The sequence below is a fragment of the Alternaria incomplexa genome (assembly GCF_024043165.1).
Source record: "Alternaria incomplexa strain BMP 0042 chromosome Unknown scaffold_1, whole genome shotgun sequence".
In the NCBI taxonomy this organism is placed as follows: domain Eukaryota; kingdom Fungi; phylum Ascomycota; class Dothideomycetes; order Pleosporales; family Pleosporaceae; genus Alternaria; species Alternaria incomplexa.
The window spans coordinates 2,503,780-2,520,961 of NW_026249850.1; the positions used below are offsets into that span (position 1 = coordinate 2,503,780).

Genomic DNA, 17,182 nt, shown 5'->3' on the forward strand with positions numbered 1-17,182 from the left:
CCAGGCGAAGCATGGTCGTTCTATAGTAAACTACCCCACCGCGCACACTCGGCTCCCAGCCGCGTCACGAAAAGCCGTTTTGACGCCGATGACAGGGTGCGAAGAAAAAAGAGTTGCCGTATGCCGCCTAGCCTGTGTGCTTGCGAAGAACTAGTAGCTCCACTCTTATCTTTGACAAGCACTTCTGGGCAAAGCTTAGCCTGTCGGCAATCATGGATCACTCCCTCGGTAAGGAGCGTTGCCTGTGAGCCCTGCATATGGCTTGATTCTTATCAGGAGTTGGTACGCTGATTAGGTGCGACTTCGGTCTGTGGCTGACTAGCGGGATGATTTCAGGCTTTCGAGCCGTTCACAGAGCGGCTGGATGATTTGCATTCTCGGAGCAGGCCGATGCGTACCTAGGTAAGCACACTATCCTACAGGCCACGTGCGAAGCAGCATTCCATCACGCGACCATTTAGCAGTCCGTGAAACATTATTGCCATTTGCATGAAGCAAGGCAGAGGGCATTCATTTGGCCCTCCAGCAGAAGGAAGCTATCAACTATGCCAGCTCTCCTAGTGTACATACTATACAATGTTTTGACCCGTTCAGATCATGGTTGGGCATAAGTCATGCAAATGTATTCATGGTTCCAGGAACTGTCCGCTACACCGCTTTTGCGCGTGCTGATTGCAAGGTACCGCTCTTTCTGAGCAAGAAATCAGCGGCCTTGCTGGTTAAGGGGGTGACAGTTCCACGCTCGGGTTGTGCCTTCTTTGCTCCCCTCGATTGCTTCTGCTTCATCTGTTCAAGCCTAGCCGGTATACCTGAACCCAGACCACGCTCCCATAGAGCATAGCTGATAACCTTGTCTTGACCAGTCTTGCTGCGCTTCTCAACCTTGGTAGGCTTGACGCGACGCAATTCGACGTTGCCCAGATTAATCAAATCGCCCAGGTCGGCCCTCCTCTTGGCGTCGGCATCAGATGTGGCCTGCTGCTTCGCTCGCTGACGTGCCTTCTGCCCTTCTACATGCATAGCGCTGAAGAGACTGGTAGGCTGGGGTTTGGCGGCCTCTAATAGATGATTGTATAGATCGCCTAGGGTGTTCGTGGAAGAGAGGTGTGGATCGGAGATGCGGCAGCCGGTAAGTTGGTAAAGGCGTTTGTAAAGCTACAGAAGTCAGCAAAGGTAAAGTAAAAAGGGTCGATACACGTACAGCGAACTTGACGTTGATGTCAGTGACGGGAACGTGCCGCCATTTCGTCTCTTCGGGCTTGATAGCAGACGAATCTCTGCTGCTCTGCTGAACTGAGGTTTTTAGAGCCGCAAAGTCAGCCGCCAAACGCTTCGCTCTCTCTTCGAGGATAGCATGTCGTGACTCGCTCGCTGCAGCTGGAACGATTTGGTTAACGGGCTCCGGGTCGGCTGCATGGTCAACAAGCTCGGTTTGGGGTACGTCGTGAGCAACTTGAGGTGGCGTAGTTTCTTGAACGACCACTTCCTCAACAATTGCCTCATTGACGGGCGCTTCAACTGGCTTGGCGCGAGGGACGGGGCGGTTCGACATGAAGTCAAACGGCTTGTTCTCGCCATCCATCTTGACCACTGCTGCTCTCTTGTGTGCTGGTGTGTCGGGATCCATGGTCTGTACTTGCTCCTGTGCAAGGCCGGCATCCTCAAGTTCCTCAACGACCTCTTCAACGAGCAGCTCGTCCGATACCTCTGGCTCAGCCTCCCAAGCGGGTGCCGTTTGCATCGTCTCCAAGAGATCATCCAAGCTCTTGTGCTGGGGGAAGGCAAGGGTAAGCTCACCGCTTTCTGTCTTGACTAGCTTGATGTCCTTGACCCAGCGTGGCCGATCGTAAACACCTCGGTTGGCAAACTTGGATAGGTCCATATCTAAACCAGCCTGCTTCAGGGCATAAATCTCGGCGACAGCTTGTGTGAAACTAGCACGCATATCGGTAATCCGGGTAGCTTTGGCGTGGAGGCCGAAGTTGTAGCTGGTATATGGGCGCTTGGTCTTCTCGTGTACAGTTTGCGCCATAAGCAGGTTCTCGTCCTTCAAAGTGTACGGAGTGCCCGTGAGCTCTTCGATCTCATTGGCCATGTCCAGTGTCAGTGGCGTGTACGTCCGTAGCGTGAGTTTCTCGAATTCCTTAGCCAAGTCCTTTTCGACCTTTTCCTGCAGCCATTCCTCGCCACCGACCCGATGCAGGCCGCGTAGATACTTCGCAGGCTTGTATTGGGGGAATCTTGAGGCTTCCTCATCAAGGACCTCTTCGTATTCGCCCTGGTCTTCAGGCGCTATGCGGACCGGTGATGTGGGATCATAAGGGTCGACGTGTGCACCGATAGGCTCTGAGTCGCCAAGAAGACGCTTCTGCCATCTTCGCACGAACTGCTGGTGCTTTCTCTTGTCCTGTTTGCCCGGTAGCAGGAAGGACTGGGGTGCGGTTGTGGAGAAGGCGGCGGATGGGGTGCGGAGATGGGTGCAGGGCGACGGGGCGGGGCGGCAGGGCAATAGCGAGACTCGTTGCCGTATGCAAGCGGAGAGGGGATGTGAGGGATCAGTTGCCCGCGAGGGGCGCGGTATTCGGCGCATTGGGTTCGAGATGCGGGTGATGCACGTCTGCTGGAAATTCCTTCGACATGTCGACGAGCACGCCAAGCCGCCGGACATCAGCCAATCAGCGCCCTAGCAGCCCCGAGCACTGGAGAAGCCCATGGTTTTGGGGACCATGCGTCGTCTGATCTCCGCCTGCACTTTGATTTTTGATTTAGAGATTTTGACATCAGGGAAGATACTTTTATGTTGAAGTGTCTATTATGTATATCATGAAAACTTCTTGACTAGCCACGTAGAGCCTCTCTCGTCATAGTCGGCTTTGGACACGAGCAACTCCTTCAACAAGTCGGGTTGGCTAGCGACGTTTGCTCCTCCTAGCCATGTATGTTTGATCGGGTCATCTGCCCTCGCCACGTTCAGCGTGTACTCGGCTGGTACCAGAGCCCTCAGCTCCGTCTGCATTCGTTCCATAAAGCCGGCAATCAACGAGTTCCCGCCCACCACGACAACATTCGCCAACAGGCCGATTCTTAGAGCTTCTGGCAGTGTACTCAGCGACTCCATGACGGCGCCAGGTATTCCAGCTTCCTGAATGCCAATATCGGAAGGGTTGAAGAGGAGCTCGGGCACGGCGAAGCGCTCATTGCCTAGAGGTAGCAGATCTTCTCTTGGTCCTTGTAGCGGTTGTAGCCCTCGGCGCATGCGTGATTTTGCAGGGTCGTGGGGCCGCGCATGCCCGTGTATAGCATTCTCGTAGTCCGGGAGCACATAGTCGACCACTATGCTCGAATCCAGCTCTCGTTTATCTCCCAGCCGTCCTTTCCAAGTGCGCTCCAGATCTTTGGCGAATTGCTGCGATGATGGCACGACGTACGAGACTGCTTCTTTGATCTCGTTGAGCAGATATGTCTCCTCCATCATGTTGTAGTGCCGCAGCGAAGAGAGCTCTTTCAGGTAGTTTGTGAGCAGCTTCCCACCGACTGTAAGCCGCCGCACAGCCGATTGTATGAGCTTGCCATTGTAGAGAGGGAGGACGGTCGTGTCTGAGTACGATGTATCGATGACGAGGAGGCATTCTTGCGGTAGCGATGCCAACGAGGACGCGGTGGGAGGGTTGTAGGCATTGAGGGTCGCGCCAACGCATCGGTAGTAGGCGGCGAATTCGAACTGCTCGAAGATGATCTCGTCGCAGTTCTTCTGCAGCTCTTTCGGGCAGTTTGGCTTCTCTGTCAAGACCAGATTTGTGTCTTTCGGCTCACACTGCGTACTGTTAGTTCTCACACCCTTCACGAGCTCGCGACTGTGCGTACCCACCCTCAACCCCTCCCCCACGGCGTCGCCAATGAACTCGTGCTCCCATATCGCCTTCTCTGCCTCCCAATTGACAATGAAGCCCTTTTCCACTGGACGGCGAAACGCCAGTTCTCCAAAGTCTTTACACGAATCGAGCTCGGCGCCGACGTAGGTGCACTTGTCGCGTGTGCTGCGCGCGATGCAGTTGGGAATGACACTGCAGTCGTCGTAGGTAGGCTCCGAGGCTGGCGAGACTAGACCGGCTTTGATCGAATATGCGCCATTGTCCAGGACGAGCGTCTTGTTGGGCGCTGCAGCCGCCGACTTCCTAGACCCTTTGGGTGCCATCGTTGGTGTTTGTTGGTTTGCGCTGACGGAGCCATTCGCGACGCCCGAACTCCGACGCCTGTTCACGTGCGGCCCACCTGACCCTTGACCTTTGACATACCTACCGCCAGCAACTTCTTTTCCCAAACCCGATGATAGATACAATGTGCCCGGGACGGCAAGACCTGACAAGCCCGTTATGACAGATGCAGAATGGCTGGTCCAGCCACAAGCACATGACTACCGTTGTGGGAGTGACCCGACTAATATAAGCAGGTTGGAAGTGCGGAGTATGCATGCCCCGCGATGCACCCCTATCACCGTCCTGACATCCTTTATGCTTCTCCCACTGTGGCATTTCAGAGGCACCAGTGCTATCGCCCGCTTTCCTTAGGCCCTGAGGCTGGAATCCAGCTAGTCTATGACGTCAACCTCTCTTTGTCGACGAGGCACACGAGCCCACGAACACCATTCAAACAATCTTTGACTCTAGAGCCCTAACATCCAGATTCTTTTGCAATGGACGACTGGCAAGACGCCGCCTTCTCGACGCGGCACATGCACAACCGCACTGGCCGCAGTGGAAAATCTAAACATACGAGCGCATTCGACGTTCACAAGACATTCGCAAGCTATTCTGTCAAATGTCCGGCATGGCAAAAAGCCCTGGGCGCAACTGGGGATACGCAGCCAGAACAAGATGCATCGCTGGAGCTATATCGCTTGACTGAAGGCGGCGAGGGTGTCGTGGGCCAAATGTCTTTGCCGGGCTTGTTACAAGCGTCAGTCATCTTAGCTGGCAGTCGTGACAGTCTTCGGCGAACGATCGCAGAGATAGAACCAGATGAATCAAACGAAGAGGAAGATGAGGAAGAGGAAGAAGAAGAGAGCGAAAACACGGAGCCGGAGTCTCCCGAGAGGACTCGCTTCGAAACATTCGAAAAGAACAGCTTCCGCTCACCAAAGTTCTGGTTGCGATGGAGCGGCAGCCCTACAGACTCCAGCCACAATGCCTCCAAGGCACCCGCACATAACGAGACAGATTTGGGGTACATTGTCTTCTCTGGCAACGATTGTCGCAAGTTCAAGGGCACCATCAATTGCACAAGTCTGAAGTGGAAGAATGTAGCAATCACTGGTCACAAGCTCGTGGCACGATCATCATCCGACGCACAAGTCACTTGGGGAAAAGCTGGAGTGTTGGTTTAGAACGCATATTCTGAACCATAGCTAGCGACTGCGTTATCCACCAAATATCAGCAAACTTATCGCGAAGGTGGTCGCGAAACCGAGTGAGCGAGAAGCGCATCGTAGCCGTACTACCTCCGTTTGCAGCACGCAACATCAGCAACCGCTAATCGTTCCTATGTCGGATCAGTACAGTATTCCCGCAGAGAATTGACCACGGGTTGAGCGCACCAGGCCAATCCATATACGCCAACGATACCCATCGGCCATTACCAACACCTCCGGAGACCTTGGCCCAGCGCCTTCACTCATGTCAGCACAAAAGTTCTTCCCATGTCACGTCATGACTTACTTGTCTCCATTCACCTCAGTAGTACCAGACGTGGTGTAGCAGCTTAATTTGATTTTGGTACCCTTGGGATATTGACCCGGAGCCGAGCAGGTCGTCTTCGGGCACGTTCGATAGCGCAGCCCGTCGACGGCGACAGTTGCGTCAACGACGGCGCGCTTGTCCATCTCGGCCGCAGGAGCGGCCAAAGCGACCGATGAGAGAAGAGCGATAACAACGGCTGTGAGCTTCATGATGTGCTGATTTCGATCGTTGGCAGGAGAATATGCGAACAAGATTGGATTGATCGAAGGAAGGACATAGACGACTGCGAACGGCTCTTTATAGCCCAAATTGCGATCTCCCCCCCTCTTTCATATCTGCAGGTGCTCGCATTCGTCGTGTCATCCCAGTCGCACACTGCAAGAACTATTATGGGGTCCGCATCTCTTCCCTCACTTTCTCTATTTCTGTAGTCCGCAATAGATGCAGATTCGACAAATTCGTCCAATAGATATGTTCCTTGCTGGTTTCATCCTCGCGTTGCTCGCATAGCTTTCCATACTCAGGCGGTACGCGTTGCCTCTTGTTGCACGAGGGTTCAGCTTTAATTTGGTTCCCCGTATTTATCCATTTGGCCCCGAACACAACTTCTACGTGCCAGGACGCACTCCAACTCATCCAGATGATGTATTTATAGTCTTCTTTCTACATCGTTATCCTCTTACATAGTAAGTCCTCACGAGCCCTAAGTGTAGACATCACTGATGACATGACCCCAGCCAGCCATATGACTTCCTTAAATTCCTCCAGCGATCCTCCTCATCTCAGTCCATCATGCAGACCAAATACATGCGACACGTTGTGATAATATGAGACTTTATTCACCCAGTGGCCTAGCCCAAAGTCGCACTACTCAACCTTACCAAGCCATCCCTAGCTGGCTACCTTGACGCCCTTTTCTGGACCACTTGAGGCGCACTGAGATGTATCATTCAAACAGACTTCCCAATGACACAATGACACCAGAGATGACTTGTAGGCCGTGGGGATAACGTTGCGTCGTGGTAAACTCAAAGCCACTAGTCTTGGACATAGCTAACTCAGGTCCCCTTTGCCTGTCCGCGCAAAGCCATTCAGTAGATGCTTTGGGAGCAGAAGACTGGTCATGCGATCCCTTCAATGCGGTATCAGACAGGTTTGATAGCTGTCCATCAATCTGAAAGGGCGTCAAGACCCACACTTCCGTTTGTTTGTTGTGCTGCCTAGTCACGTGCATGACTCAGCCTGGACCACCTGCAGCAACTGACAACTCGAATGCGCGCTATAACCTCTGTTTCTTTCCTCTTAACGTCTCTTGTCATTCTCTTGACGGAACCGAACCTCGCGACCGCAACCTTGCAGCACCTCGTCGTCATGACGCAGTACCAAGCTAACACGGTTCAGTCACGCTCACTGCGACGTCGCCTCCTCAAGGACATCGCGGAGATCGAACAAGATCCGTATCCCAACGTCCGCATTCACTTCCAGGACAACGACATCACAAGAGCGTGTCTTGTTCTCACTCCGGAAGGACAGAAGCCACTTCACCTCAAGATCCGCTTCACCGGCCGATATCCGCTGGTGGCGCCCGACGTCACAATCCAAAGCGCAATCATCCATCCAAACGTCTTCAGCGACTATGTTTGCGCCACCATGCTGAACACCGATGAGGGCTGGACGCCAGCGTATACCCTCAAGGGTATCGCTATTCAGCTGCTGAGCTTCTTCTCTAGTGATTCACTAGAGCAAGACCATGGTAATAGCACTATCAATCTGGCTTGGTATCGGCAGCAAGAGGCTCAAACGTTGGGAGAAGATCGCTTCAAATGCTCTCTGTGTGGATTCGGAGAAGACTCGTTACCAGTACCAGCTGCCGAAATGGAGGTCGACTCACCTGCACCGGATGTTCTCGCCCCAGCCCCTAGCCAGCATCAGAGAGGCCCTTCGGGGTTGTTTAGGCTACCAGATGAGATCCTTCTCGAGATCCTCAGCAATTCCAAGACCGTTGACGTTTTGGCCTTCGCCGACGCCATTCCCTTCATCAAGAACACGATGAACTCGTACGACTTCATCCGCATTCGCGAGCTGCAATGCTTTTGTCTCAAAGAATCATTCCTCGACGCCAAGCTTGGTATTGGTATCGCCGTGACAGGCGGTAACCGGCCGGTCTTCCGAACAGAGTTTGATCTGTTGAGTCACGAGGCGTTCTACAAGCACCACATCCGACGCAGCGTTCAGGGTGTTAAGTTCGATATCTGGCTACCTCTACCTCTGAGCCGACGCCACTGGAATCAAGTTAGAGATCATGTGATGGAGAGCACGCTGGATATCCACAGGACTGCGAACATCACGAACCCTGGAGCTTGCTATGTGGATATCCTGTATCATACTATGAACACCGTTGTCGTTCAGTTCTCATCAGATGCGGAGAGCTACAGCGGCCCTGACGCACGCAGCACCTTGAGTCACGCGTCAGAGAAGGCCGTCGACGCGTATTTCGGTCTCTTCCACCTACTGCTATGCCTGGCGATCGAAAACTCTCACATCACTGACAGCGCCAACAACACGATCAGACGCTTCATGGCCGGTCCGCGCAGCAAGGCAAACTTCCCCGATCTCGGTCACGTTCTCATAGCGGCTCTCATCTGCGACGACGGCCTTACCGAAGACCTGACTTATGAGATCATCGAAGAAGCCATCATTCGCAACGTCGTCTGGATGCTTGATGAGAAGGGTGCTGGTATGGCCGAGCTGGCATACCTGGAACCCTCCAAGATCTCCGAATACCGTACCAGCAAGACATACGCTGCCTCTCCCACCTCATACCGCCTCATGATGTTCCTGAAGATGTTCAGCGCAGCAGCCCGTCCACCCGGTAAGACCCTAGTTGAGCTTCGCGACTCGTTGTTTGACGCCCATGGGGCTCCTCCGCCGGGTACCTCAACGCGCATGGCCGAGGACATTCGCGAGATCCAGCAGTTCGACGCCTTTCCGCAGTTCTTGGCCAAGATGGGTCTCAAGCATTTGCCTTCTCAGCCTCAGTTCACTTCGTTCCTTCGGCGCACAATAACCGACAGTGTTGCCGCTGGCTATTCAATCATGCCGCTGAGCCAGAGCCGACTTTACCTCTTGCGACAAGAGGAGGAACGCTACGTGGAGAAGTCGGAAGATTTGCATGTCTCGCGGGATGATCATTGGTGGTACGAGAACAACAGTTTCAGAAACCCGTCTTTCTTTCCAAATCGCGGCGGAGGTGGCGGTAGATGGGATCGAGACACGCGTGGTGGTAGGGGCCGTCGGTATTAGGTAGATGCTTTTGCGGACTCTCTCGGCTTCAAGGTTGTAAAGCGCCAGAATCTTTGCGCAAGGGTTCGGCAGCTTCACGCTCGATGTAGATAGTACCCTGCAGTACGATAGCTAATCTCGGCTCTTACTGTCCGTAGAATCAGCATTTCATCAACATCTTCCTGCTTTCTCGTGACGTTACCTCTTACGATATAGTTCAGAGACGGGTAAACGGCCAGGTTAGCATCATGCAGCATCTAGACTTCAGCCAAGTAATTGAATGTGGGGAAAGGCGCAAAAACGTCATGTCGCATGCTGTACCACAAGACAGGTATTGGAACACCGCATCCTAAGGTCTGGTCACCTCTTCCTCCTCTCCGACATCTCTACAAAGTCGGCCTCCATAACGAATTCATCCTCGCCTTAACTTCTCTTCACATATCGCAACATGTCTGGTATGCCTTGTATGTTGAGTGGTCTTTGCTCCAGTAGCTAACAACTTCCAGACCAGCTCGACGACAAGTTCATGAACTCCGGCGGCGGTGGTAGCGCACCTCCTCCCAAAGCATCGGGCGACAAGGGCGATTCATCCAAGAAGGATGGGGACAAGAAAGACGGCGGCAAGGGCGAGGAGAAGAAAGGTTGAGAGGCATCGGGGATGAGTGGCTGGTAGCGGGGTTGGAGTTCGTCGATCAGGGACGCCTCGGTTGACGCGTCGGAACGCGCGACAGGATGCGCAAGCCTAAACACGTAGTCACGAACAATCGAACAGCTTGATTCAAGACGGCTGTTGAACGTTGATGTCAAGTGTGTCGCAGATGCATGATGCAGGACGCTCGGTGATGACTTCCGCGTCGTCATCTTGACGTTGACGCAACCCGACGTTCTCATGACGTCTACACACTGTTCATAAGAGCACCAGTACGCCCAAATCTCCTGCTGAAGGCCCAAGGTACCATAACCCCACAGCATCAGTCCCGGAAAAATCACCATGCCCAGTATGTCTCCCGCACCTTCCACGTCATTCCTCTCCACTGACACCATACCCTCAAGACCAGGTCAACGACCCCTCAAAGACCAGCGAAGACACCTTCGGTGTGCAAAAATCTGCCAAAACACCCCAGAAGGCCGCACAGGATCAGGAAGACTACGAGGCGCAGAAAGAACATTCGAACAGTGGCAGCAACACGCATTCGGGGACAGGCATGGAGTACGTTGATCGGAAGAACATCAAAGGAGATGAGAAGCAGAGGAGAGAGGGGAACTGAGTGGCGTGTCATTACATGATTTAAATCAAATCCAAATTTCTGCCCACGTTTTGACTAGGCTAGCATCCAACTTGATGCCTTTCTCGCAGACTCTTCAAAACCAACCAAAGGGCTCCCATTGAGCAACAGCTGCCGGCATCGGGATGCCGATGAACCCAATCAACATGATCAAGAGCGAGAGGATCATCTTGATAGCGCCGAATATAAGAAGGAAAGCCAACTTGGCAGCGGCAAGGGAAAGGATAAAGAGAACGATCCCAAAGAGCAATATGGCAAGGCCCTTCAAGAGTGTTCCCACCACCTGCAATAAAGCCTGAATTCCGGGTTGTGGAGTCAGCAAGTGCATCATACACACTGTAGACCGGATCATTACGTACCCAAGATCGGCGGTAAAGAAGTTGTCGCATCTCTCCATAAGAAGTCGTGGTGGAGGACTTTCTTGTATGAGTTCCACTGCTAGATTCGAGGCCCTTTTCCGCGGCGCTGATATCGACCAGGCTATCTTTTTCGTCTTGGCTAACAGTTTGAGACATCGTTACGATACTGCTTTGAAGAGTTTCGATGCAATGTATTGAGAGGGAGGAGGTGCTGAGCCCATTCGGCAGGGTACAGCAGGGCTTTTAAGGTGTGCAGTGATGTCCAGGTAGCGAGACACGCGACCGTGGAGCCCCGGGAGGAGGTACTCTGGTTCTGCCCATGATTAGCAACACTCGCGCAGATCGAGCAGTGAGCCACTCAAAATGCCCGCAATCTACAGAGGCTCGCAATACTGACAAGACAATAGGCGTCTCGGCGGAATCTTGTTCATATGTGCCTGTTGCTTTGAACAGCTCCAATAGACATTACAGACCAAATGTCATGGATTGTGTGGGCCTACAAATACGTACCTGGTATACAGCATCAGTCCGACGATGGAAGAGAAGCACCTAGTCTGCAAGTGCCTTGACTCAACGTCACTTCTGAGAAAAAACATGAAAAGCTCGATACGCTTACGCCATCCAGTCCAAATATCGACACGGCATCTAGGATTGGAACAAACGACTGGCATCCATCTATATAGTTACAGTCTTGCCCACATTTCCACAATACAATTCTCAATTTGGTACGAGCCACTCATGAATACTCGCAAGTATAATACACTGTCATGAATACTCACACCATTTTACCATTAGCCTCCAGGGGATAGAAAGCTCAATCAAATCCCTTCCAACCACACTTGAAATGGCGCTGCCATCCAGTGAACCCTTTATACATGGGTTGCCAATCTGCCGCGTTGAGATCCTGGCACCACATGTCTTTGGAAACCAGAGGAGCATTCTTCTTGTTATCCTTACAAGCTTGCTCGCAAGTCTGCAGCCTCCATGGGTCACTTTCGATGCGATTTTCTGTTGTCATGTAAGGCCTGCATGGGATGCCCGGCATGGAATCGCAGCCGGTGACCTTCTTGCGGATCTCAAAATTGACTTTGGCCATATCACCATTGTGTGCTAGGAAAAGTTAGCGCGTGTCTAATAAGGCGATAAAGAGTTCACTTACGTTCATAAACGGTCACGTCAACTCCAAAAGGCATTGAATCACCGTACGGACGATTAACGCTCTGGATGTAGTCGGTGATTTTCGAGTCCTTGTTGTGACCGCGTACATTGTGGAAACCCGCGTGGAAGCCATTGGGATCGTACAAGTCCCATCCTAATTCCGCGTAGTCGTCGTACAAGAATTGCTGAAATTCCACTGTCCAGTGGCCGTTCCTGTCCATAGGTGTATGGCTAGGAGCTGGTGCTGCCGAAGTGGTGGACGACGAAGAACTGGTGGACGACGAAGAACTGGTGGACGACGACGAACTGCTAGACGACACCTCAGAAGAGCTTTTCGAGGTTGATGAACCCATGCTAGAGTACGTCCACGTGTTTGATGGCTCATCGGGATTGTTGTTTCCCTCATCATCATCCAAAGAGAGCGGTGCTCGGGTACATGCTGGGGCGTCGGAAGTTAGCGTGCCGGTAGTAGTCAGCGTTGTCGTGGTGTCGTAGCCTTTGGCCGGCTCGCAGATGGTCCTCGTGGCATCGATCAGCGGCAGACATACAGATGTAACCATCGTGGATGATGTACCACCGCCGAAGAAGCTATAGCTAGAAGGCATGGACGAGACGTCAAAACCCTCCGTGCACATGACGAAGCGATCAGTGATGGTGGTCCGCATGCTGTCGTCGCAATCTTCTGGGTCTGGTTGGTCCGCCGGTTTAGTTGGCGCAGGGCCAGGCTTCGGCCCACAACCGCCCGGAACGGTACAACCTGGGAGGCTACAAAGTTCTGGCGGGCACGGATCACACCCTGTTGGACCTGGACAGTATCCGTCGGCGCCTATGATACCCGTAGGCCGCGGACCGGTATGACAACCGAAGAAGATGCACGGGTCACAGCCGAAGATACCACATGGAATGGTGAGCGAAATGGGCGGAACGACATCTTCAGGGCAGCCAGGCCCGTACCCCAGTCCCATCCACCCGCATTTACATCCGAAAAGCTTACATTTAGGGTTCGTAGGTTTTGGAAACGATGTTGGCTTTGGCTTTGGCGGCTTGACTGATGGATCGTCATCGTCGCTATCGCTAGGACTGTCGCTGTCATGATCCTTGTCACATTTGTGTATGACACAAAGGCAAAAAGGCCGCTTGAAGAGCAAGAATGATGCGAGTCTCTGTGCGGCGCATGCAGCGATACAGTTCTCCTCTTTGCACTCGGGGTCGCTGTCTGTAACAGAGTCTGGATCGCCTGGGTGACCATCCTTACCACCGTCGTCATCCGGGCCAAACCACCATAGATAACACCACGGCTTATTAGCTGGCTCAAGACATTCGTGCGGTGGTTCTTCATCGGGAGGGCGAGGGAACACATAGCCCACACAATACTTTAGGCACCACTCGAGGGAACGACACAAGTCGGGACAGCCTACGCCTGTAGGTATCGCGCTGGGAGGCATAGTGCTGGTCCCAATCACGATCGGAGCAGGAATGGAGCCACTTGAGGTACTGCTACCCGAGACACCAGGAGGGACGACGATGGAGCCGCTTGGGGTGCTGCTTCCACTCGGAGGGACAATGGTGATGCCATTCGAGGTGCTGCTTCCCGAGACACCAGGAGGGACGATGATGGAGCCACTTGGGGTGCTGCTTCCCGAGACACCGGGAGGGACGATGATGGAGCCACTTGGGGTGCTGCTTCCCGAGACACCGGGAGGGACGATGATGGAGCCGCTTGGGGTGCTGCTTCCACTCGGAGGGATGATGGTGATGCCATTCGAGGTGCTGCTACCAGAAATCCTAGTGGGAATGACGATGGAGCCACTCGAGGTACTGCTTCCCGTGAAACCAGGAGGGATGATGATCATGCCACTCGAGGTGCTGCTACCAGAAATACCAGTGGGGATGATGATGATGCCTTCTGCAGTAGTGCTGCCTTGGACTGAGGTCAATCGAGTGCTCGGGATTGCGCTTCCAGACGATTGTGCAGCCGAACTGCCTTGAGCACTTGACTGAGCCACAGAAGATGAGCCAGAAGGCGCGACGAGTGATCCAGACGCGGACACAGAGGTAATAGGTGATACCGATGACCATGCAGTCGAAGTGCTACCGGCTTGGCTGCTCGATATACTCGTGGGCGCTACAGATCCCGCGGAAGAACTCCACGCTCCAGAAGATGGGGCGGCTGATGATCCAACGACTGAGCTTGTCGGGGCGCGGGAAGATGGTGCAGTAGAGCTTCCCTGAATCGAGGATGCAGTGGGGGGCGGCACAACGACACTTGAGCCAGCTTGAGAGGATACTTGACTGCTCCAAGCTGCGGTGGACGACGGGACAGAAGACGGCACGGAGGATGCCCACTGAGAAGACGAGGATGCAGCTTGAGAAGACGAAGACGCAGCTTGAGAGGACTGTTGACTGCTCCAAGCTACGGAAGACGACGGGGCAGCAGGCGGTATGGATGACGCCCACTGAGAAGACGAAGACGCAGCTTGAGAGGACTGTTGACTGCTCCAAGCTGCGGAAGATGACGGGGCAGGAGGCGGCACCGAGGACGCCCATTGAGAAGACGAAGGCTGACTGCTCCACACAGTAGAGGATGGCGGAACAGGTCCTTGCACTGATGATGGAGGCGCGGAGGCTTGCACCGAGGATGCCGACTGAGACGATACAGCTTGAGACGAGGTCTGACTGCTCCATACCACTGAGGATGGAGTTGCGGAGCCCTGTACTGAAGACACGATCGATGGGGGTGGGACAGCGACTGCAGAGGACGGGCTCGCAGAGCCTTGCACCGAAGACACAATGGACGGTGGCGGGACAGCGACTACAGAGGATGCGGAAGGTCGAGGTGAGCCTTGTATCGAAGACACAATTGTAGGCGGTGGTATAGCGACCACGGAAGACGGAGGCGGGCGGGGAGAGCCTTGCACCGAAGACACGATGGATGGAGGCGGGACAGCAACCATGCTGGAGGCGACCGGGGGATAGTGGACGCTGGTCGGTGGAACGACGGTACCTTGTACAGATGTCGTGACCGAGATCGGGTCGGTGGGAATTCCGTATTGTCGGGGAACTAAGATGGACGAGTGATCCGCCGCACCCTGGATTCCAGCCTGTCCGCTGCTGACCGTAGAAGCGACCGTAGAGGATGGAGAGCTGCCGGCGTAGCCACCGGTAGCGGCCAGCCCTAGAAGAGTGAAGACGGAAAAGCGCATCGTCGGAAGCCGCAGTCGTCGTCCGCAATTGCTTCGATTTTGAAGACAGCGAAAGAGGGTTGAGGAAGCGAGTGGAAGGCGCGGTGGAGGGGAAGCTGTACGAGGCCGGTGAGCGCGAGCTGATATACAACGGAAGAGCTAGGCACAAGCGCTAGTCGGGTGGTGAGGATCTCAAGATTAGGGTCCGTGAGGAAGGCGCGACAGGGTGAGGGGCAAGTCCGCGTAGGCAACGGCGTGGCCGGCATGGTAAGTGAAAGAGTGTGCGGCTGCACACCGCTCGGCCTGGCGGAGGTGTCAGATGAAATGGAGTGTAAATGTTTCTATGCTTGTCACCAAGAGCAGACCGTGGCAAGAGCCTCGAGGTCATTCCTCCGAGCTTGTAGTCATTGAACCCAGTGCCTATCATCACTGCTCTTGCTCCTGGAAGTGACATCACGTTGTACTCTTAGCAGGGTTGTTGTGTCCACTTCTCTTCCTGATCCTTGTACTTCCACATCAGTTGTACGTATATACCGGGTTTCAAACTCACGTAAGAGCTGTTGACGATCTAGTTGTAAGTAGACACACCCATCGGTCTGGGTAGGTATGCTAGTGGGACTCGATTCACTCGGAGATTTGAGGTTAATACGCTGCGACTCACATTGATGATTCCAGCAAGCATGAGACGCGTATTCCAAGCATTCTCATTATCGAAACAGACCGATCTGAATAGTTGCGACGCAACTGACTGCCACTCAATGGACTGACGTTGCAAGCGTATGCAACATCGTGAAAAGCGAGGACAGCGTCAGAGGGTAAGTTATTGGAGATGGTGAAATGAAATGTGAACGACTATGACGAGATCATATCCAATGTCTACGTGGAAGCTGAACTCGAAAGGGACTGAAGTCTAGTTGCAGCACACGGGCGAACGTGGATGTTTTCCGAAGGAAGCAAACGGATGGGACGCTGCAACCAGTATAGGTCTAAAAAGGATGAGAAAATACCTTGGGCGGTAGGCAGAGCGCTGATTGAGAGATGAGGATAAGTTGCGTTGATGACCGCACGTTTGCTGGTGACAACGGCAATGATGAGATGGATGAGGAGACGAGCCACCCGAAGAGCGTACCTAGAGACGCGACCGCGATGCCCCACTTTCCGTAACGCGCTAGACACGCGTCAGGCGCCCCGCCGTCCCCGGGGCCTGCGGTCTTCGTCGACATGGCGGCTATCACGTCATCCATGATACAGCACGTCGAGATGCTACCACACTGTATATCTGCATTGAACTTATTACCTTGAATTCCTTCCGGCCAGACTCCACACTAGAAATGCGCGCCAGCACCTAAGCCCGCCTGATGCCACGGCGCATGCGCTCCACGATCATCCGTCCTCCGCGTCCCTCACGTTCTACACGTCTCGTCGATTCGCTACCTATACAAGCCGTAATATTAGTCCGCGATACGCTCGACTCGGCATCATATCAGTCCACTATATAGCCCAGTCCGCAGGAATATCCCTGAGAGATGCAGTCATGGGAAAGACTAGGCTAGAGGCAGCAGTGTGCTTGAGAACGTCGCGCTACATCCTGTCTATCGTAAAGCTTGTGGACCTGCATTGCTATTTTCATCCAGAAAGCAGTTATGCATGAGCCCGGGTACACACCCACGCCTGGGTCTTGCACCAAAGCCTTTGCTCTAGCCCTATGAAGATGCATTTGGGTAGCCGGACATGGAATAGCCACCGCGAACATTCGTTGGATCGACGACGTTGAAGACTCATGGGTTCCGATAAGCCTCTGAATAGGATACGACATACCTCATTTTTCTTGCTCATTTTTCGACAGAACCTTCTTCGTGGCATGAGTACCGAGGAGATGACTGGCTGACCGAGGTACGAAGCAACCAGTGATTTGGGATTTTGTAGTTCTCAGAAAGATTGTTTCGTATGGCTTTCGATATCATGGCTTTCCGGTATATGGCATTTTCATGTCCGAACGCTTCGCGGCTACACTCTCACATCCCGAGGTCACCATGACCGCATTTAGCAAATTGAAACCACTGTCAATCATACCTATAGCGTGTTATGTGGCCCTGGACCAAAGGCTGGGTAGCTTAGGAAACGTCTTTACGCATCACACAACCCGTGGCCAAGCATGCTTCATCAGTGGTTGCACTTTC

At 53.5% G+C, this 17,182-nt stretch overlaps 7 protein-coding genes across 7 annotated transcripts; 3 read left to right on the forward strand and 4 right to left on the reverse strand.

Annotated features, from left to right (window-relative positions):
• Nucleotides 1-648: 648 nt before the first annotated feature.
• Nucleotides 649-2,590, reverse strand: J4E90_000896 (uncharacterized protein; the record flags this gene model as incomplete). The annotated part of the gene is made up of 2 exons (XM_051430489.1): nucleotides 649-1,155; nucleotides 1,202-2,590. 2 exons carry the CDS (start codon nucleotides 2,588-2,590, stop codon nucleotides 649-651), a joined length of 1,896 nt encoding a protein of 631 aa, XP_051295976.1.
• A 231-nt stretch (nucleotides 2,591-2,821) lies between these two features.
• Nucleotides 2,822-4,195, reverse strand: J4E90_000897 (uncharacterized protein; the record flags this gene model as incomplete). The annotated part of the gene is made up of 1 exon (XM_051430490.1): nucleotides 2,822-4,195. One exon carries the CDS (start codon nucleotides 4,193-4,195, stop codon nucleotides 2,822-2,824), a length of 1,374 nt encoding a protein of 457 aa, XP_051295977.1.
• Nucleotides 4,196-4,732: 537 nt separating this feature from the next.
• On the forward strand, nucleotides 4,733-5,383 carry J4E90_000898 (uncharacterized protein; the record flags this gene model as incomplete). Its single annotated transcript, XM_051430491.1, has 1 exon — nucleotides 4,733-5,383. The coding sequence occupies one exon, from the start codon at nucleotides 4,733-4,735 to the stop codon at nucleotides 5,381-5,383; it is 651 nt and encodes a 216-aa protein (XP_051295978.1).
• A 145-nt stretch (nucleotides 5,384-5,528) lies between these two features.
• Nucleotides 5,529-5,944, reverse strand: J4E90_000899 (uncharacterized protein; the record flags this gene model as incomplete). Its single annotated transcript, XM_051430492.1, has 2 exons — nucleotides 5,529-5,664; nucleotides 5,715-5,944. 2 exons carry the CDS (start codon nucleotides 5,942-5,944, stop codon nucleotides 5,529-5,531), a joined length of 366 nt encoding a protein of 121 aa, XP_051295979.1.
• Nucleotides 5,945-7,007: 1,063 nt separating this feature from the next.
• Nucleotides 7,008-9,038, forward strand: J4E90_000900 (uncharacterized protein; the record flags this gene model as incomplete). Its single annotated transcript, XM_051430493.1, has 1 exon — nucleotides 7,008-9,038. One exon carries the CDS (start codon nucleotides 7,008-7,010, stop codon nucleotides 9,036-9,038), a length of 2,031 nt encoding a protein of 676 aa, XP_051295980.1.
• Nucleotides 9,039-10,008: 970 nt separating this feature from the next.
• Nucleotides 10,009-10,285, forward strand: J4E90_000901 (uncharacterized protein; the record flags this gene model as incomplete). Its single annotated transcript, XM_051430494.1, has 2 exons — nucleotides 10,009-10,015; nucleotides 10,071-10,285. The coding sequence occupies 2 exons, from the start codon at nucleotides 10,009-10,011 to the stop codon at nucleotides 10,283-10,285; spliced, it is 222 nt and encodes a 73-aa protein (XP_051295981.1).
• A 1,191-nt stretch (nucleotides 10,286-11,476) lies between these two features.
• J4E90_000902 (uncharacterized protein) lies at nucleotides 11,477-12,041 on the reverse strand (the record flags this gene model as incomplete). The annotated part of the gene is made up of 2 exons (XM_051430495.1): nucleotides 11,477-11,772; nucleotides 11,822-12,041. The coding sequence occupies 2 exons, from the start codon at nucleotides 12,039-12,041 to the stop codon at nucleotides 11,477-11,479; spliced, it is 516 nt and encodes a 171-aa protein (XP_051295982.1).
• Between the last annotated feature and the right edge of the window lie 5,141 nt (nucleotides 12,042-17,182).